General features: G+C 36.2%; 1 protein-coding gene across 1 annotated transcript; it reads right to left on the bottom strand.

Moving 5' to 3' along the window:
• Positions 1 to 261: 261 nt before the first annotated feature.
• On the bottom strand, positions 262 to 20,206 carry tgm2b (transglutaminase 2b). Its single transcript, XM_039656554.2, has 13 exons — positions 20,115 to 20,206; positions 16,079 to 16,258; positions 10,736 to 10,954; positions 10,535 to 10,653; positions 9,176 to 9,304; positions 8,498 to 8,678; positions 7,171 to 7,309; positions 6,940 to 7,043; positions 5,661 to 5,900; positions 5,308 to 5,583; positions 3,702 to 3,862; positions 2,865 to 3,001; positions 262 to 864 (listed from the first exon to the last, which is right to left on the bottom strand). Exons 1-13 carry the CDS (start codon positions 20,116 to 20,118, stop codon positions 714 to 716), a joined length of 2,040 nt encoding a protein of 679 aa, XP_039512488.2. The 5' UTR covers positions 20,119 to 20,206; the 3' UTR covers positions 262 to 713.
• Positions 20,207 to 22,012: the final 1,806 nt, after the last annotated feature.

Below are 22,012 nucleotides of genomic sequence, written 5' to 3'. Positions count from 1 at the left end.
TAACCCAATGCATTGGGTTAAAATAACCCACAGTTTGGAAGGTTATACCACCGCATAGTTGGGTTATTCGTTGGGTTTTTTTTAGTATGTGGACTGGTTTCTGATCACTCAATAGGCATCATCATACATTTTCACTTTTGAGAATAGATTTCGCTGCTTATAGTTTTAAGAATTGCATTTTTTTACTTAGAATTTTCAAAAAAATATATTTTGATTCTTCTTCTGAGCCTTTTACATGATACAGACTAAAAACACTCCATCCAAGATTATAGCATATTTTTTTAATGAAGAAGTAACAGCTGAATATAAAAATATATTTGAAGAAAAACCATAAAGATGCGTGTGAAATGTTTACTCTCGCACCTAAAAATCTCAATGCCACATTGCCATCTCTTCAATGCCATTCTTCATTGCCATCTCTTCCACATTGCCATCTCTTCAATGCATCATTTTTTATATAAGTATAAAATGCAATGCCTCTCCAAACACACATCCAGCGATGTGCATGCTTCCGTGTCCTAAAAATTAAAAAGATTGCATACAATGTTTTGTGCTTGAAAACATGCGGTGTGTGTAGAGTATGAGCTGCTAAGAAGCCAGAAACGTAGTGTGGCTTTTCACATTATTACAAAAATACAGGATATAAAAGATTATGACGATAAGTACATGGAAAATAGATGATTTCACATTCTGTTTTTCACCAGCAAAGACTCTCATTTTCCGATGATGACGTTCCTGTATCCTCTAACGTGGCCCAGCTTGTCACTGTCAAAATCCACCACAAGTTTGCGCAGGCCGGACTGAGTGGGGGTGAAGTAGATTTTAACTTTGGCCTCCTCCCCAGGTTCGATGGTGGACTCCAGCCTGAGACGACCAAATATTTACACGTTAGAAATCTCACAGATTCACCTCTTTTCATATTTCTAGTCTGAATGGTGTTTATTCAAATATAAACTATTAGACACTAGCAAAGAGCAGTGTGTGATGTTTCCTCGCTGCGTTTAAAGGTTCAGTCGGTTCTAAAAGTCTGAGACCACTTTGAAAATCTAGGATTTTGAGAAGTTGTGAAAAAAGTTCAACAGAACAGCTGAAATGCAATGTGATATAAAGGTCTGATGGTGAATTATTCAGTCGCGTGATTTGTTGAGGCAAAGACACGGAAGCCCTGAACAGCAACATAAAAAACCTGAAAAAAAATAAAATCTAGCATTTCGTGATTGAAGTCGAAACACTTAGAGATTAAATTCGAAACTTTCAAGATTAAAGTTGAAACATTATTACATTATCATAACAGACTTTAATCTCGAAATGTTTCGACTTTAAAGGAGTAGTTCACTTCTGAAAAAACTTTTGCTGATAATTTACTCAGCCCCATGTCATCTAAGATGTCCATGACTTTCTTTCTTCAGTCGAAAAGAAATTAAGGTTTTTGATGAAAACATTCCAGCATTTTCTCCATTTAATGGACTTCAATGGGAACCAAACGGTTCAAGGTCCAAATGATAGTTCCAGTGCAGTTTCAAAGGGCTATAAACGACACTAGGAGATGAATAAGGGTCTTATCAAGGACCCTTCGAGTCATGACTCGAAAAAAGATTTGTTCATTTTGATGAACGAGTTCGAACAGGAGTCATGAACGCTCATCACAGAACAGAGCAAGGCGAACATTTGTGCTTATAAAACTTAAACTTTTATTTATATTTAAATGACTGATTGTTTCGCTTGATAAGACCCTTATTCATCATCTGGTGTCGTTTAAAGCCCTCTGAAGCTGCACTAAAACTCTCATGTGGACCTTGAACCCTTTGGTTCCCATTGAAGTCAATTATATGGAGAAAATCCCAGAATGTTTTCATCAAAAACCTTAATTTCTTATCGACTGAAGAAAGAAAGACATGGACATCTTGGATGACATGGGGGTGAGGAAATTATCAGCAAAAGTTTTTTTAAAAAGTGAACTACTCCTTTAATCTCGGAATGTTTCGACTTTAATCTCGAAAATTTTTCGACTTTAATCATGAAATTTTTCAACTTTAATCTCGAAATTTTTCGACTTTAATCTAGAAAATTTTCGACTTTAATCTCGAAATGTCTCGACTTTAATCTCGGAATTTTTCTACTTTAATCTTGAAATGTTTCGACTTTAATCTCGAAATTATTCGACTTTAATTTAGAAATTTTTCGACTTTAATCTCTTTTTTTTTTTTTTTTAGGTTGCGGTTCAGGGCTTCCGTACAAAGACGTTTTGGATGCAAATCTACAAATGTATAAGTTAAATGTGTTTTCATCGTAGTTCATGCATATCTTAACTTAAGCATATAAGTTTATGTCTAGCACTTCAATTTTACAGTCCGGTTCCGCATATTCATACACTGAAAAAAACACCAGATTTTTTTGAATTTGTAACTAAAACAAAGATGGAGTATGTTTTTCTTTAAGAAAATACTATTTCAGTCTTTTTACTTCAAAATGTCATGTTTAATTCAGAAATTTACTAGCAGTTTTCTAGCATTTGTACATTAATTATTACATATAATTAGGAGGTCTCTGAACCACCCGTGTAGTTGCCTTATATAACTCACCCCGTTCTTAAATAAAGATGCTGTGTGAGGTTTACGTGCATTTTGTGAACTGCATTTGCATCTTGGTGCTTCTACAGTATTTATTTTAACTAGTATTTAAACTTTGGACATCGTTTACATTCACAAACAGCTCTATTACACACTACATGAAAGGGAATAATGTGAAAAACAAGAATGGGGCACTTTAAGCTGATTCCCAGAACTCTGCAGTGTGTTTGTAGCCATCGTCTCTCACTCTCTATTGCATTTTCTCATTCTACTAAAGACAGTTTGTGCTCTTACTTCTCAGTGATGCTGCTGCCGCCCGTGAGGTTGGCGCCCTCTATGGTGAAGCAACAGCTCTGCAAGGGTTCGGGCAGCGGGTTCTGTAAGGTCAGCTCTGCCGCCAGCTTACGGTTCTCTTTGGGTTCTCCCAGAATCTAGAATGACACATGAATGAATGAATGAGACATTTATAGGTAACACTTTATTTCGATAGTCCACTTTCGACATTCTACTAACTATAAGTAACTACATGTCAACTAACTCTCATTAGACTATTAGTAGACTGTATGCTTAACATCTGCTAACACTTTCAATTTGATGGTTCCCAAACAGACAAGCCAACTTATTCTACTAACCCGAACCCTAACACCTAACCATGACCTAACAGTCTACAAATACTCTAATGACAGTTAGTTGACATGTAGTTGCAAAGTTACTTATAGTTAGTAGAATGTCTAAAGTGGACTATCGAAATAAAGTGGAAACCATTTATATAGTGCTTTCATATGTACATCCAAAGTGCTTTACAGTCATATCAGGGGATCTCTCCTCAACCACCACAAGTGGTACATCAACATCAACACACACATACAGAACCAAGAAATGGTTCTATTTAGAACCAGAAATGGTTCCATCCCCCGCTTTATATATGGAACTCCAAAATGGTTCTATATAGAACCATTTTTTGGGTAAAAGGTTCTATTGGCCAAGTATGGAACCCCAGGGTTCTATATAGAACCTAGATGATCCCCTTTTTTATGAGTGTATAGAACCTTTTAGGGGTTCCAAATACGAAGCGCTGATAGAACCTTTTAAGGTTCTATATAGAACCTTTTCTTTTAAGAGTGGTCGTACCCTGATTTTGATCTCGGGCTCGTCCAGCACGACGTCCCGCATGGCCATGCTGACTTCCCTGGTGCCGTAGTCGATCAGCAGAGCGCCCAGGCGGATGAGGTTATCCTCCGTTAGATTATTACAGTATTTACTGTAGTTCAGTCTCAGAGGAACCTTCCTCTCTGGAACAAACACACAACACAGTGAAGACACAAAACAATCAAAGAATAATTCAATAATATTAAAAAAAGTCATTATCAATTATGCTTAATATTATATACATATAATAATACATTCAAAAATAAATTGTTATTATTATTATTACTACTAATAATAATAATAATAATTAAAGCATGTACACAAATTTTTATAAATAATATGTAAAAGTCAGTAGTTTCATATAAACGGAAAGTCAGTAGTATCAATTCTGTTTAATATATTATTTTAATATTATTTAATTACAATTTTAAATATATACTGTAGAAAATGTAAAAAAATATTTCAAAAATAGGTAACACTAAATTTTACAGTATCCTTGTGTATGTAGTTACTATAGTAATAACTATAAATTATGCACAATTACATGAAACTAAACCTAACCCTAATCCAAACCCTGCACCGTTAACTTTTTTATGTTAACAGGTTCCACATAACTGGGTTACGTTAAACAAACATAATTTGTTCATGTAACGTCAACATAATGGAATAAGTCATTTTAAGTGACCCAATTTTAAGTGTTGAATGAACACTGAAGCAGTGTTAAAGTTGATTAAGAGTCCAACTAAAACACACATTGATCACCATAATGGTGACTTCCGGTGATTCTGCTTGTTACAATCTTCAAGAATGATCAATCATCCCTCAATTATTCACTTAATTATCTCATTAACTTTAACACTGCTTCAGTTATCATCGCTTAAAAGTACTTAATTCAATTATGTTGAAGTTACATGAACAAATTATGTTTGTTTAACGTAACCCAGTTGGAACCTGTTGACATAAAAAAGTTAATTAAAGCCAACATATCATTTTTTTGAGTGAATAGTAACTTCATTATTATTACTCAGTACTTAAATGTATAATTACACTGTAACACGGACACCTTAAAATAAAGTGTAAACAAAAAATATTGTTATTACTACTAATACTAATTTATTGAATATTGGATAACTATTTAAAAGAACCTTTTATTAAAAATAGCTGTTCCTTCTGTTCTACAAAAGCCATAAGCCACTCCAAGCCATGCATTACAATAACTTCACCAAGACATTATGCATATGCAAATGCATGTAAATGCTTGGCCAGTGCACTTAATTGAGGCAAGAGTTTGCACAAAATTGCTTAGATGCAATTGGCTTTCCATTCTGACTCTGAGTCACACACACACTTCACCTCTCCGAAAAAAAAGGTACAAAAGCTGTCACTGGGCCGGTACCTTTTCAAATGGTACACTTTTGTACCTAAAGAGTGCATATTGGTACCTTAATGGTACATATTAGCACCTAAAATATACCATTATGGTACCAATATGCACCCTTTAGGTACAAAAGTGTACCATTTGAAAAAGTACTGCCCCAGTGACAGCTTTTGTACCTTTTTTTCTGAGAGTATTATAATGACAGCGCACCTCCTCCAGGAGCCAGTTCCACGTTGAGCAGGTCTTTAAAGCCACACTCTTGGCCCACAACTCCGTTATAAGACACGGCACGCGACGCAAACACCAGACGGCACTTCTTATCCTCCGTGGTGTTATTCGTCACTATGGCGAACACGTCGAAGTCGCAGCCCTTCCGGATCCCCGTGGACAGCTTGATGCTGATGTGAAGCCCAGTGTTCACCTGCTGCTGTTGAAGCTTGTTCTGGTGGTTTGCTTTCTCGAAAACCTGCCTCTCCTCCGCAGAACCTGGAAGAGGATGTTGCAAAATGAATCTCCTTATTTCGCGATATTGAAAGGAAGTGCGCTTGTCTGTGTGTTCCTACCTTCAGGGTATTTGTACAGGTGTGTGACGTCTTCTCTCACATCTCGGCCTACGCTCTTGGTGCTGATCTTCTGTCCCACTTTTTGGTCATTCACGATTTTTCTTATGTTCCCATCTTTATACCTCAGATAGTGCACTAAGTCTGCGTTGACCTCCGCGAACACAAACGAAGCGTCGTATTTGAAGGTGAGCTCTCCCTCTTTTATGGCCCGCACAGGAACCGGCCCGCAGCAGAACACACCTGACAGAACACACACCTCAGATTATGATCGATCATTACAGAGACTAAGATTAATCTATCTATCTATCTATCTAGAAGAAAAGGTTCTATTTATAACCTTAAAAGGTTCTATCAGTGCTATGTATTTGGAACCCCTAAAAGGTTCTATACACTCTTAAAAAAGGGTTCCTCTGGGTTCTATATAGAACCCTGGGGTTCCGTACTTGGCCAATAGAACCTTTTACCAAAAAAAATGGTTCTATATAGAACCATTTTGGAATTCCATATATGAAGTGGAGGATGGAACCATTTCTGGTTCTAAATAGAACCATTTCTTCTAAGAGTCTATCTATCTATCTAGAAGAAAAGGTTTTATATAGAACCTTAAAAGGTTCTATCAGCACTATGTATTTGGAACCCCTAAAAGGTTCTTTTCACTCTTAAAAAAGGGTTCCCCGCCTGGGTTCTATATAGAACCCTGGGGTTCCATACTTGGCCAATAGAACCTTTTACCAAAAAAAAAATGTTTTTTATAAAACCATTTTGGAGTTCCATATATGAAGTGGGGGATGGAACCATTTCTGGTTCTAAATAGAACAATTCCTTCTAAGAGTGTATCTATCTATCTATCTATCTATCTATCTATCTATCTATCTATCTATCTATCAATCAATCAATCAATCAATCAATCAATCAATCAATCAATCAATCAATCAATCAATCAATCAATCTATCTATCTATCTATCTATCTATCTATCTATCTATCTATCTATCTATCTATCTATCTATCTATCTATCTATCTATCTATCTATCTATCTATCTATCTATCTATCTATCTATCTATCTATCTATCTATCTATCTATCTATCTATCTATCTATCTATCTATCTATCTATCTATCTATCTATCTATCTATCTATCTATCTATCTATCTATCTATCTATCTATCTATCTATCTATCTATCTATCTATCTATCTATCTATCTATCTATCTATCTCTTTAAGTTTCAGAATGTTTGATTTCCTGTTTGACAGGAAGTAGAGAGACGTCTCCACACCTTCACTTTTCTCCTGCGGCGTCGGGTCGCTCGCCTGCCAGCCGTCAAATCCTGGAGGTAGATCGGCTCGCGTCATCCAACTCTCAATCCAGCAGTGGTAGTTCCTACAGCGGAAAAACTCCTCAAAAATGTGTCCAAATATGCGCTTGTTGAGGTTTTATATTCATTAACTGTAGATTTTGATTGATGAATCACGTTCTGCATGAGTTATTTTTATAAAAGAAGTCCTACCATATCATATCTCTGGTGCTGCCGCTGTCTATTTCACCTTTCTCGTTGACGTAACGCTCGATCACGAGGTTGCTGTTGGTATCATGGGCAGAATAGTAGTTTGTGATCACCCTGCATGGGATTCCCAGAGCGCGAGACACTGAGGAAAACACATGAACCTGCTTCATCTGTTCCTCGTTTCACACAGTACAATGCACTTGGTCTCAACTGGTTTTCCTTTAGACATTGACTGGAGGCCTGATGCTGAACCAAAACTGTTTATTGTACAAAATAACGAACGGCACAGGCCCAACAACATACAAAATTATTAATGTAATTATACATTTTAGTGATGAGTAATATTAATCAATTACATTTACTTACTATAGGGTTATGTTTACACTCTAAAAAATGCTGGGTTGTTTTGACCCAAATTTGGGTCAAATATGGACAAACCCAAAAGTTGGGTTATAAATATAATTAAAAATTTTAACCCAACTTCGACTTTCAACTTTGTTGGTCCATATCGAACCCAAATGGGTTGAAACAACCCAGCATTTTTAGAGTGTATGATAGATTTAGGTTTAGTGTAGAGTTGCATGTAATTATGCACAATTTATAGTAATTATTACTATAGAAATTACTGTATACTGTATTTAATGTGTAACAAAGTGCATGTTACCCTTATAACCATGCCAGAATAGGAACATTTGCACTTTAGTAGATGCAAACACTCTAAAAAATGCTGGGTTGTTTCGACCCATATTTGGGTCAAATATGGACAAACCCAAATGTCGGGTTAAAAATGTCATTCGAAAATTTACAGGTGAAAGTTGAAGTTGGGTTTTTAACATTTTTAACCCAACATTTGGGTTTGTCCATATTTGACCCAAATTTGGGGTGAAACAACCCAGCATTTTTTAGAGTGTAAGGAAACAAATACTGTATTATACTAATTACGTTTTAGTGATATGTCATATGGTTCTTCGTAGTACATATTTATACCATTAAGGTACCAATATGCACCTTTTAGGTACAAAAGTGTATCTTTTGAAAAGGTACCGCCCCAGTGACAGCTTTTGTACCTTTTTTTCTGAGAGTGTACCCAGCGAGAAGAGGCTTTGATACAGATTACCCACTTACCTCTCTGTTCATCACAGTTTCCCAGGATCTCGATTATTCCTATCCCAGCCAGGGCCAAATTCAGTGCCTCAGCACATCAAATACTCATTTTTTATACTATATCTGATTAGATGTAAGTGTGAACTAAGTCACTTTAGGGGCTCCATAGGTTACAGTGGGTAACCAACTGAGTAGCACTAAATCATCTAATAGGATCATTTAATACCTGTACAGGCGACGGCTGCAAAGACCCAGCACTGTCCGTATTTCACCCCCATACAGGAGGTGTTGTCCCACGTCCTCAGGATCTGAACGCTTCCCCTCCAGGACATGGGACTCACGCCTCCGTCAAACGTGTTTTTCCAGCAGCCCTCCAGGACCCCGTCGTCCCGGTCATTACTGTTAATCTGGGGAGGACAATCATCCTCATCTTGTAACTTACAAAAAATCACATGAGTTTGAATCATAATTGTATCATTAATTTTGTTCTAGTAACTAGTGAGCTGCCTACGTAGACATCTGATGAAGCAAACGTTGATTGTATAATTACGCTGCATTATAAAATATATTGTTTTTGGCCAAATTCCAATTCTAATATGCGGATTTACTGCTCAAGAAACATTTCAATGTTGAAACATCAATGCTGAAAACTACAGATCCCCTTAAAGGTGCATTGTGCAAGTCTGTGAGTTTTTGCAGAACTACGCCCCCTCTGGTGACAAGCGAATCTGCAACTGAGGTGTGTACGCACGATCTGTTCATAACCAACGGAGCATCAGCCGCACACATCTTTTGTTACAGTCATAATGTCTTCAGAGGTAATAAAGTTATAAATCTGCAAGTCATTTTAAATATATGAAAGGAAAGGCATTTGAGTAAATTACACACTTATGTGTGTACTGACCATAGCACTGAGCACTCGTGTGACATAGATGACGTTTCTGCGCCCAGAACAGTCCTTCCCAGGGTTCCTTTTGTGTTTGGGGTTCATGTCCAGGATTCTTAAACAGGTGTCCAGTATGCCCTTCTCGAACTATAGGACAAACGCAACAGAGACATGATTAAAACATGTGCAAATAACACTCTTGCACACTTCACTTCACTAAAACAGGTCATTTTTTCCCTAAAATGCCTATAGAAAAAAGCAAATAATTCAGATTAAATGGCCAGGCACATTCTCAAACTCCTGCTTTCAGATGTTTGACCTGAGGAAAAGACATCCGTAATCACGCATGTTTCCGCTAGATTTTCTGAAGAGATTTCAACAATGTCTCAGACTTCTGCATTCAAAAACCAGAGATCTCAATATTAACATTTCAGTAGGGTCAACAGTATAATTACAAATGTAATTACATAAATTAATTACACCTGTAATTACATGCAGGTATTTTTAAAATGTAAGTGCAATGTATTTACACAATAAGTCCATTGTATCAAATTATTAATTTCAATGTAAGTACATAGTACTTAAAGCCATGTGGGACCAAAAAAACTTTTGCTGATGATTTACTCACTCACGTGACTTTCCTATTCGAACTCGTTAATCAAAATGAACAAATCTTTTTTCGTGTCATTTGGTTCATTCAGCAAACGAAATGAACAAATTGTCTCGGGAAGAGATTCGATCATTTTGATTTATCGACTTCGAACAGGAGAGTCACGAACGCGCATCACAGAACAGAGCAAGCCGAGCATTTGAGCTTATAAAACTTAAACTTTCTTATTTATTTTTTAAATGACCGATTGTTTCGCTTGATAAGACCCTTATTCATCGTCTGGAATTGTTTAAAGCCCTTCAAACAGTTTGCAGTTTGCACTGAAACTCTCATTTGGACCTTGAACCGTTTGGACCCCATTGAAGTCCATTATATGGAGAAAAATCCTGGGGTGTTTTCATCAAAAACCTTAATTTCTTTTCAACTGAAGAAAGAAAGACATGGACATCTTGGATGACATGGGGGTGAGTAAATTATCAGCAAAAGTTTTTTTTAAAAGTGAACTACTCCTTTAATGTATTCTTTTCTTTATGCTTTTTAATTTTTTTTAGGTGATTTGGATTATCGTTAGCAAAAACTTTTTATGTTAAGTTGATTGAAATATAAATAAACTATAATTTAATTATACTACTAATTTATAAACTATAATTATAAACTAATTTGATTCTGTAGAAAAAAAATGTAATTTAATTTTGAGTGTCTCTGCTGTCGTGTGTGTTAGACGGTCCTTAGAGATCATGAACGTGTGTAATGGTGCATGTTGGTACCTGTCCAAAGTCCCAGGCTAACGGGACGGGGTAATCGGCATCGCCCCTGAAGATGATGCCATCCTGGGCCAAAACATACTCCGCCAGTTTCTCCTCGCTGTCCATGTACACCACATCTCCTGTGAGTCAGATCATGGGTTGAGCACGCAGAGATCTTACTCATCTTTTAACATTAGGAACAGGATATCTGTGTGTACTCACTCGGACACCAGGGATTGAACAGCAGGATGAACTCAAACTGGACGCGCTCATCTATGGTCAGGGCGTATCGGCCGATGGGAGCGTCGGGCGCGGGACACACACTCAGACACACGGTGTCCGCGGGAGGACTGGTCACCGCAGCACTCCAACACGAGCTGTCGATCTCAGCACTGAGACCGAACACGGCCCTGGTCCCGTACTGCTCCACCGGCTGAGGGCCTACACCGTCACACACACGTTACACACTGACCAATCTTTACAGAGCTCCCAACACAGGCTTCTTTTGAACTTTCTATTCGAACACTCCGATTTTTTTGTACTTTTGCTTATTCACCGTATCCCCCAGAGTCTGACGCACCCACCGCTAGCCTAGCTTAGCACAAAGACTGGATGTAAATGGATACAGCTAGCATACTAATCCCAATAAGAGACAAAATAACACAAATATTTTCCTGTTTTTCGCTCAATGGTTTCGTCTTCGCCTCATACATGTGTTTACGCGGAAGTTCGACGTGGCTGAGCTGGCGAATAACACGTCATAACCAAATGTTATGTGATTGGCTTACGGGTAACCAATGATTTTATACTTAAAACAAAACTATGTAAACTATGCTTTTACTATCTAGTAATTGCTGACTCGATTACTCCAACTCTGAGTGAACTTTTTGCTCCTTACCACATGTGGTGATCACTCCGCCCGAGTAGCAGTGCTTCGCCTTCTGAGAAGATAGTTCCCAATATATATATATATATATGGTTAAAAGATATCTGTGTCTCATATGACCTTGTTACTTGTACACTCTGTGACTATTTAAATCACAACATGTAAATAGGAAAATGTTTGCGTTATTTTGTCTCTTATTGGGATTAGTATGCTAGCTGTATCCATTTACATCCAGTCTTTGTGCTAAGCTAGGCTAGCGGTGGGTGCGTCAGACAGTTACAGCACGCACGGAGATGAAAAAGGCATGTTTAGACTTATTTAACTCTGGGGGATACGGTGAATAAGCTAAAGTCCAAAAAAGTCGGAGTGTTCCTTTAAAAAAATCAAATGTATCACGGTTTCCACAATAATACGAAACTGTTTTTAACATTGATAATAATCAAGAATGCAGCAAATCATCATATTAGAGTGATTTCTGAAGGATCACGTGACACTGAAGACTGGAGTAATGATGCTGAAAATATAGCTTTGATCACAGGAATAAATTAATTTTAAATTGTAATATTTCATAATACAAGCTCAGTGGCTCAAAATCATCTATTTGATGGTGAATACCAGCTAACAAAAATATGGTCTATGAATATTTTGCTTATGAATATTTGAATATTCAAGTTATGAAAACGTTACATCTGAATGTTCTCTAAATATTAAGGAAACATTCCATCCTTCTAAACATTATGGGGATATTACTTTTAAATGAACGTTCTGAAACATGTATTAAGATTTAAAAATGTTAGACAAACCTCCAAACTAAAATATTTCAGAAAAAAGTTCCATGAATGATGTATTATGTTTTTGTGCTAATATTTAGAATTATAGACCCGATATATTTGAACGACTGTTCTATTAACGTTACTGGAAGAATATTTGAGAGAATCTTGTTTACTTTTAGCTGGGATCTTAAAAGTATCCTCTGCTATAATGTTGCTGCTTTATTAAATGTTGTTTTGCGGCAGGACAAACTTTCCACATTCAGCATGAAGGAGTCCATAGGGATGCCGTGTTTGAACTGAACTCGTTCACATTGTTCTTCACAGATACAATCAGCGGTTTGAACGAGAATAGTTCCCAAAATCCCCCTTCTTTGAATCCTAAAGGCAGTCTGGAATGTGTCTAGAGCTGCGGCATCGGCCTCTGAATCTCACATCTCACTGAGTCTTTGACCCTGCGTTTAAAGGGCGTTTAACTGGAATTCATGTGCTCAGACTTGGAAGTGTTCCAGATAAGCCCTCCTCGCTCTCCATTTCCCGTCAGTAGGCTACAACAGCGTAACTTAAACAACAGTGAGGAAAGAACTGGGGACAACCAGTTTGTCTGGGTGTAAGAAAACAATTAATGCTTGTCTGATGACAAATGTGTTTTTTTGTGTGAAATATTGTATTCTAAATGATTTATCCATGCACGTCATTGTTGTTTTAATAATCTTGAATCTATTCTCTCATCTCTTCTCTGATGACGAGGGCGGGGCTATAACCTGTCACTCACTTGAGATCAGCCAATAGCAAACCACAACCATCCAATCAATTCCTTACAGGCAAAATCAAGCCCCGCCCACATTTTTTCTTGTTCCAGAAGCGCTTCACTCGATATTAGACACAATAGAGAAGAAAAGACGCGCGCAACTTCTGTTTCATGCCGACTTTAATATCACATTAATCTGAAACTCTACGTGACAAGTGCCATCGGTGCATTCTGATTGGTTTCTGCTGCATCATGATGGATAGCCCCACCCACTCTGAAATCTTCGCCTGTACACTAAACAAACAATCTTCTGATTGGCTGACTGTGTCATAGTTCTGAACGGACAGACAGACACATTACTGGTCACCGTCACATCTGGTTTAGAGGTGTCATGCATGCTTATTAAACTTATTAGAACTAGATTTGGCTCATGCAACTAAGAAAGATAAAAAAGAGTTTTCTGAATGTTCACTAAAACAACTAGTTTTGCACTTGACACTAATGATATCTCATCACAAATTCTGTTAAACAAGCCAGACGGTCTTGTTTTCTTGACATTAGAGTTATCTGAGTCTGAGCAGAGTTTTTCCTGTCGGTTACACACTTATGTCCCAGTAATGTTATCTCTTGTTCCAGCACCTCCTCTCATCAACATGGCAGAAAGAGTCCCACAAGATCCCTGACAGTGTTAACCTTCATCCTCAACATCAACCTCTTGATCTTTAATAAAGAATGAACTTGATCTCTTTGGAAAATAAAACAGTTGAACAATTGCTTCTGAAATAATTTCTTCCTACACAACACATGGGGAAGTAGAGATACGGAAGAAAGGATTATTATGACTAACAACTAGGCTATTGTCTTTTTCATATAGCTATTTCAGGCATTTTAAAAAAGCAATGAGCCTGAGCGTTAAAGTGAGTCTGAGTTAAACGAAAATGAGAAATTGGGTTAATTCAGTAGACCTCTGACAAAACTGTCAACACTATTATTAAGTGTACATTAAATAATAATAATAATAATAATAATAGCTGACCAAAATCATCACTTATCTTGACCTGACTTATCGTGCTTTTTATTTATAGTAAAAATAAGTCATCCCACTCTTAGAAGAAAATGTTCTATATAGAACTGTAAATGCTGCCATTATATTTATATAATTTGTTTATTTTTCTATATTAACTTTCATAATTAATATTTAATCGTGTTTGTTATTTATACATTATTTATTTTACTGTAAGTTGCAGTACTTTTATTTTGAAGGATTGGTTCAAGTGCATGCGCAAATGCGGATTTCACGTCAGTCAGTCAGATTCACGCGGTTCAACTTCAGAGGTTCATACAAGCAAGCAAGCGGCAAGCACATACTTTATGTATTTTCAGATAAAGTTTTATTCTTGTACAAAGGACGTTAGTAAGGAAGATTCGAAGACTATTTCCCTTTCTCGCAGCATGCAGCCAACGAGGTATTTTGTTTTATTTGTCTGTTTTTTGTCAGTGAAATGTCTGTTGCACATGCTATTGTGCATAGCTTTCGCTTTGTGTTACTCATGTCATTTCTGTATTTTTTCAGTTTATACTGTTTAGTTTTCACGGTGGATTTGGAGAAAAGTCTTCAATTAAACCAGTAGCGAGATAACCACTTGTGTCTGCGTATGCTTTGGAGGGAGTTAATTTCTATATAGAACCTTAAGTTAACCATCTGGGGTTGTTCGGCCCAAATGGACCCGAAGAATTTAATTTTTTTTTTTTTTAAATCACAGCTTCCTCGGAATGATCCAAAATTTGGTGACTTTGTTGGTATTTGGTATTTGAACACCCCAAAAAATTGGGGACGGGATGTGAATAGTCTAAGTGGTGTAAAAAAAAAAGTCACACTTGGGGTGTTTGTTCGGGTCCAAATGGACCCACATGGAAAATGAATGGGAAATTGGCAAACATGTGAAAATACTGAGTTTTTTTGTGCGTACAATCACAAATCAGCCACGATCTTGAAAAAAAAGCACAACAGTGAAGGGGTGAATCTATAAAACAGTGCAAAACAGACACATCCAGACACACACAAACACACCAAAAAAGTCAGATTATACATGTGTTTTGCATTTTTAAAATGCTCAGTTTGTCCACCAGATGGCATCCATCTCATTTTAAAAATTGTTTTTATGAGGCCTAGGCTTGACTCTAAAATGAAATACAGCTTTAAAGACATTTTTTTTTTATATATTTTTTCTATTATGTTCAATGGGGGGAAATTTTGTCATAATTATTGCATTAATAGTAATTATATATACTGTATATATATTTTTTTTTTTCGAAATTTTTTCAAAACACCAAAAAAGAAAAGAAAAAATATTATAAAAAACGAGTAAAAAAAAATAATAATAATGTTTTTATTTTTTTTAATATGAATCCCGCCCTTTGGGTCCATTTGGACCCGAACACCCCGAGTGTGACTCTGAAACGAACAACCCCAGAGGGTTAAAATGTTCTATCAGCGCATCGTATTTTGAACCCCTAAAAGGTTCTATACACAACAATTTTTAAGGGTTCAATAATAAGAACACTTTAGGGTTCTTTGTAACCAGGAAAAAGGTTCTACATGGAACCTTTTGGGTTCATTCATTATCATTTGTTTTGTCCTTTCCGGATTAAATATGACCCTAAAATGCATTTACGAATGTGAATGATCACAAAATTCAAGATATGGGGGTGTCTATATTTATATCATTTTATGTAGTTAATCAATATCACACGTAGAGTGCCATTTCAGTTTTTCTCCTGAAATGATCTAATAAACAATAATTTAATTACATCTACAAAATGTTGCAGAATAATGTAATATATGAATGAATAATAGCTTATAAAGAACCTTCTTTCTTGTCATTATAGAATCTTTTTTTAGCATAAAAGGTTCTTTGGAGTTGAGTAAAGAACCCTATGCTTCATATAGAGAACCCCAATGAACCCTTAAGCTTGAACTGGCCAAACGTGGTTAGCTGGTCGGTCTCTTCACTGATGGTTTTCAAGGTGTTTTGGTCATGCTTGCTGAAACCAGCTACGATAGGAAAAGGATAGGATTTAAGGCAGATGTCAGTAAAAACACTCTAAATTCCTCGGTCTCATTAAACACACACACCTGAGCCGATGCGCCACATTACCTGTCTCTGCAGTGATGTGCATCTGACTGTATCCAGGCTGGTAAGAGCCAGAGTTCAGATACAGGCTAACGGTGAAGGCTTGTCCTCGCCGTACGATCAGCCGGTCCGTGCCGTTCAGCTCCGTGTGGTGGTCCGTGTTATTGAACTCGCACGCCAGATCCCAGGTGCCGATGTCCAGAGCTGGATGAACAGAGCATAGAGATCTATACAGCTCTCCATACATGAACATGACCACACACACGCATCAAAATCCGGGAATTTATCGATAAAAAAACCCAACAATCCTCCAATCTGACAAACTGTCCGTCTGTGCATTAGTGTTGTGGATTTTACAGTGACTCTTTTTTCGCTTTTTGTTAGTAGAGTCTCAATCGTTCAACAGCTTATACTTCATTCAGGAAAGAAACAAGTGTCTGTTATTATGAATCATTCATTCAACCGATTCATTTAGAAACGCAGATTCGTTGAATGAAACAAATCACTTGAACTATACATCTTTTTTTATAGGTTAAATAAACAAAATGATGCAGCTCTGGTCGACAACTCCATCTAAAACTCGTATTTATAGCGACATATTTCACCATCCAATCAATTCCCAATGAATTAAATTAAAGGAGTAGTTCACTTTAAAAAAATCTTTTGCTGATAATTTCCTCACCCCCATGTCACCCAATATGTCCATGACTTTCTTTCTTCAGTCGAAAAGAAATTAAAGTTTTTGATGAAAACATTCCAGGATTTTCTCCATATAATGGACTTCAATGGGGTCCAAACGGTCCAAATGAGAGTTTCAGTGCAAACTGTTCGAAGGGCTTTAAACCATTCCAGACGATGAATAAGGGTCTTATCAAGCGAAACGATCGCTCATTTAATAAATAAATTAAAAAGTTAAAGTTTTATGAGCTCAAATGCTCGCCTTGCTCTGTTCTGTGATGCGCAAATGAATCAAAATGAACAAATCTTTTTCGAGTCATTCCATTAATTTCAAACCAAATGACTCAAAAAAAAGATTCGTTCATTTTGATGAACGAGTTCGAACAGGAGAGTCACGGACGCGCATCACAGAACAGAGCAAGGCGAGCATTTGAGCTTATAAAACTTTAACTTTTTAATTTATTTATTAAATGAGCGATCGTTAAGACCCTTATTCATCATCTGGAATCGTTTAAAGCCCTTTGAACAGTTTGCACTGAAACTGTCTTTTGGACCTTGAACCGTTTGGACCCCATTGAAGTCCATTATATGGAGAAAAATCCTGGAATGTTTTCATCTTTTAAGTGAATTACTCCTTTGTTAGTCTCATCCTATATGCCTCTTTAAATATCCAGATTTACCATGACCCAACCAGGGGCTGTGAAAAGCATATATATATATATATATATATATATATATATATATATGTACTACTCTCATTGTACATGGCACTCCAAGGTTCTTCTAAAAATACAAACCTTGACACATGGTTTCTGCACTCATTTAGAGCAAACTGCTTGACCTCCTACTGACCATCTGTTATGAGAACGCCATTCAGCATTTAGGAGACAAGAGCTGAAATTCCCTTTTAGGTCTGTTTACATTCTGCACTCTTGAGGAAGGTGAGGCTTGACCGCATTAACACACACCCACACACACACACACTGGGAAAAAAAAGGAATTTCACGTACTTTCCCTGCTGTGTGCTTTGAATAAAACACACAATAAGGGTGTCAGTCACTGTATAAGCACAACAATCAAGCCACGATTCAGTGGATCTGGGAACCTCTCGTCTAATGCACAGATCCAGGATCTGCATCTGTTGTGTGTGTTTCACGTCTGCATGAATGTTTCTCATAAGAGCATGTCGATGTTTAACAGCTGCGCCTTCAAGGACACACGTCTGAACTCTCTGACCTCTGACTCTCACTTCAGATCACCTCCATTTATCACACACACACAAACTTTTTTTACATTTAAATGACTTGAAATTGTATTTATAATTAATAAATTGGTAAAACTTTAAGGTTAATTAGTTAACATGAACTAATACACTGTAAAAAAAAATATTGATGGTTTAACTTAAAGTAAGTAACCTGGTTGCCTTAAAACTTTAAGTTCATTGAACTGGAAAAAGTGAGTTAATTCAATGAAGGAGATTAATTTAACCATCAGAAACTCAAAATTATATGTTATCTGAACTAAATAAATTATTTAAGTTGATTTGACGAAAGAAAAAATGTTGTGATTACTACACTGTAAAAAAAATTGTTGGTTTAACTTAAAAACGTAAGTAACCTGGGTTGCCTTAAAATTTTAAGTTGATTGAACTGTAAAAAGTGAGTTAATACAATGAAGTAGATTAATTTAACCATCAGAAACACAAAATAATAAGTTTTCTCAACTAGATAAATTATTATAAAGTTGATTTGACAAAATATGTTGTGATAACAAATCTTGAAAATATTTTTTACAGTGAGTGAACTGCACTTATATGGCATTTACTAGTCTTTGTTAATGTTAATTTCAACATTTACGAATACTTTATTAAAATCTTGTTAATGCAGTGTCAACTAACAATGAACAGCTGTATTTATATTAACTAACGTTTACAAAGATGAACAAATACAGTCACAAATGTATTGCACATTCATTGACTAATGAATGATTATTATAATGTCATTAAACAGTGCTTTACTTGTACCCTGAAGGGTTTTAGGATATACAAATATTGTAATAATGAGATGGAATTTCTGCAATGACATCATTATTATACCAACAAAATTGTGATTGATCTTTATTAAACTTCTGGGTTAAGTGATGTGAATGTATAAGGTTTGGGGAGTACATCTGAAAGTAGACAAAGAGGTTCACAAAGGCTCATGGGAATGCGGATCAAGTTTCTCTCTTTAGTATGTTGTAAACCAACCCTGCGGTGAGAAAATTAGTCTCAGGCCAGATGCAAAGTGTGTGTGTGTGTGTGTGTTTAATGGGGAATGTACGCAGTGGGGTGTTCTCTGTTTTCTCTCTGTCGGAGATGCCGCCTCCATCTGTGTGTGTGTGTGTGTGTGTCATCGCTGGCTAACACACCTCTGTTTAGCTTTCAGACTGATGCTGGTGATGTTCAGAGTGTGTGTAGACTGAACTGTCTGCCTCGAAAACATCGGTCTGCACTTCAATGAACGAGTGACCGGATGAAAAGCAGAACAACAAACAAGTGAGAGAAGATTTTCTGAGTAGGTGAGGGAAATAATGAGTCTCTGACTCTCCCCTTATGAAATTCTGTGCTGTACTTTTCCATTTATGGCTGGGTCACCGGTGTACTATTTTAATCATTGGTAAATATTTTTAGTGGAGTGCATGTAAACAGCTCTAAAGACATCATCGCCCTTCAGAACCTCATTCACTGAGAAACCTTTACATACTGTATGTGGAAACTACAGTACACACACACACAGCAAACAGGAAAACACACACCACACCCGCCACTCATCATGACATGCATAAAAACACCCCAAACTGTGAAACTAATCACTATTCACACTGAGCAGAGATGCTTAAATGAACATCTCAGCTTCATTAGGGGTGATAAAGAACTACAGTCAATAAAACTGATAGAAAATGAACATGTATACACGATATTGCATGAAAAGACTGCAAATAAATACAGTAGTTAGTGTAAACAATCAACATGTGGATTTAATGGATGTGATTGAGCGTGCACACGCACAGTAAATTAATGAATAAATGAATGAGAAATAATTAAAGTACGACGCATGCACTCCATAAACCTAACCTAAAATAGTGGTAACATCAAATTTAGTCTACTGGCTTTATTCAAATATAGCCTATTATTTAAGATTACATCATTATTTAGCATTAGCGTTATTTTTACGTTAGGTTGCACATAAATAAATAAATGCATGGCAACTTCTGCACAAGTTAACTTTTATAGTGAATGCAAGACAGATTTTTTTATAGACTCGATGCATGTGGGAAAAATATAGCCTAAAACAAAAATGAATCTTAAAGTTTATAAACAAAGCGTGTGAAACGCACTTACCCATGTTGTTAATACTGTAATGTAGGCTGATGTTCTGTGATCCCGATATTCTCTCTGTGTCTGTGTGTGTGTTAGTGTTCAGTCAGTGAAAGTCACTGTGTGCGCGCTCTCATACTCACGCGCGTCTTTATTGTCCGGCGCGACGCGTCAGAGGGTCACGCCCACGCGCGTGCAAGTGTGTTCATTCATTATCATTTGTTTTGTCCTTTCCGGATTACATATTTCATATTATTGACAAACATCAAGACCCCAAAATGTATTTAATGAATGATTACAAAATTCAAGATATGGGGGTTAGAAAATGTCTAGCCTATATTTATATCATTTTATAGTTAATCAATATCACACGAAGAGTGCCGTTTCAGTTTTTCTCCTCCAAAAATCAGCACGATTAAAATGTGATCAGAACAGTTTAATAAACAATCATTTAATTACAACTACAAAATGTTGCAGAATAATGTAATATATGAATGAATGAAGAACCTTCTTTCTTGTCATTATAGAACCTTTTTTTTTAGCATAAAAGGTTCTTTGGAGGTGAGTAAAGTACGGAGGCGTATTGCATTCACTTGAAAAAAATCTACTCTGTTTTTCTGAATTAACGAGTTAATTTTTCATGAGAAAAAAACATTTGCTCTGTTTTTCTGAATTAACGAGTTAGTTTTTCTTGAGAAAAAAAGTTTTTGGTCTGTTTTTCTGAATTAATGAGTTAATTTTTCATGAGAAAAAAAGTTTTTGCTCTGTTTTTCTGAATTAACGAGTTAGTTTTTCTTGAGAAAAAAAGTTTTTGGTCTGTTTTTCTGAATTAATGAGTTAATTTTTCACGAGAAAATGTATTTGTGCTGTTTTTCTGAATTAACTCATTAATTCAGAAAAACAGAGCAAACATTTTTTTCTCATGAAAAATTAACTCGTTAATTCAGAAAAACAGAGCAAAAAAAAATTTTCTCATGAAAAACTAACTCGTTAATTCAGAAAAGCAGAGCAAATTTTTTTTTTCTCATGAAAAATTAACTCGTTAATTCAGAAAAACAGAGTAGATTTTTTTTTCTTCAAGTGAATGCAATACGCCTCCGTAGTAAAGAACCCTATGCTTCATACTGTATATCATTTTTCAACTTATCAAAATCACAATTAGTGAATAATTATTTTCCTGCTTTGGTTAAGAGTGGATGTTTGTTTAATTTCTCCTACTGCTACAATGCAAAACTTACACAGTAAATCGGATTAATGAAACATTATTTCATGTGTTTCTTCTACTTAGATTCGTGATAAAGCATGCTATTATCAACTTAAGGACATTTTTGGAAGTGGCTTTGGCATACTCCTGTATTTTTGTAAAACCCCTTTAACTAACAAAGCCAGTCCTGTAATAATAGTTGCCGAATAACATCCTCAAGGAAGTGATAGGGTTTTGGGCAAGCGGTGGCACACACACATCAGTAAGAAGTAAGGAATGTGAAAACTTGATATCAAACAACAAAGTCTGACAGATTTCTGCTGTGGTTTTTACAGGATGTTTTGCAATAGTTTGTCAATGTGATCACTTTCATTCAAAGTTAACAGGACACGTTTTATTCCTTTTGCTACTTGGTGTATCCAAACATTCATTGGTTGTGATGAGAATTTCTTCATTCATATTTTCTTATGCATATGATTTTTTCCTCTTTATTAAAGTAATATTTCTGTCATTATTTACTGCCTCAAACCTGTATGAATTTCTGTCTTCTGCTGAACACAAAAGAAGTTATTTTGAAGAATGTTGTAACCAGGACCCCATTGACTTACATAGTAGGAAAAATATTTCTATACTACTACATTCTTCAAAACATCTTCAGCAGAAGAAAGAAATTCATACAGGATTGAAACAACTCAAGGGAGAGTAAAGGATGATTTTT

The sequence above is a fragment of the Pimephales promelas genome, chromosome 8 (assembly GCF_988280905.1).
Source record: "Pimephales promelas chromosome 8, fPimPro1.hap1.1, whole genome shotgun sequence".
Taxonomy (NCBI): domain Eukaryota; kingdom Metazoa; phylum Chordata; class Actinopteri; order Cypriniformes; family Leuciscidae; genus Pimephales; species Pimephales promelas.
The sequence above is the reverse complement of the archived record's forward strand: the minus strand, read 5'-3'. Positions and strand labels throughout refer to the sequence as shown.

Excerpts from the sequence above, each read along its gene's own strand:
- tgm2b (XM_039656554.2), bottom strand. Across the intron at positions 5,901-6,939 it reads GCCGCAGGAGAAAAGTGAAG|GTGTGTTCTGCTGCGGGCCG; the intron begins GTGTGGAGACGT and ends GTGTTCTGTCAG. Across the intron at positions 3,002-3,701 it reads AGCCCGAGATCAAAATCAGG|ATTCTGGGAGAACCCAAAGA; the intron begins GTACGACCACTC and ends GTGTCATTCTAG.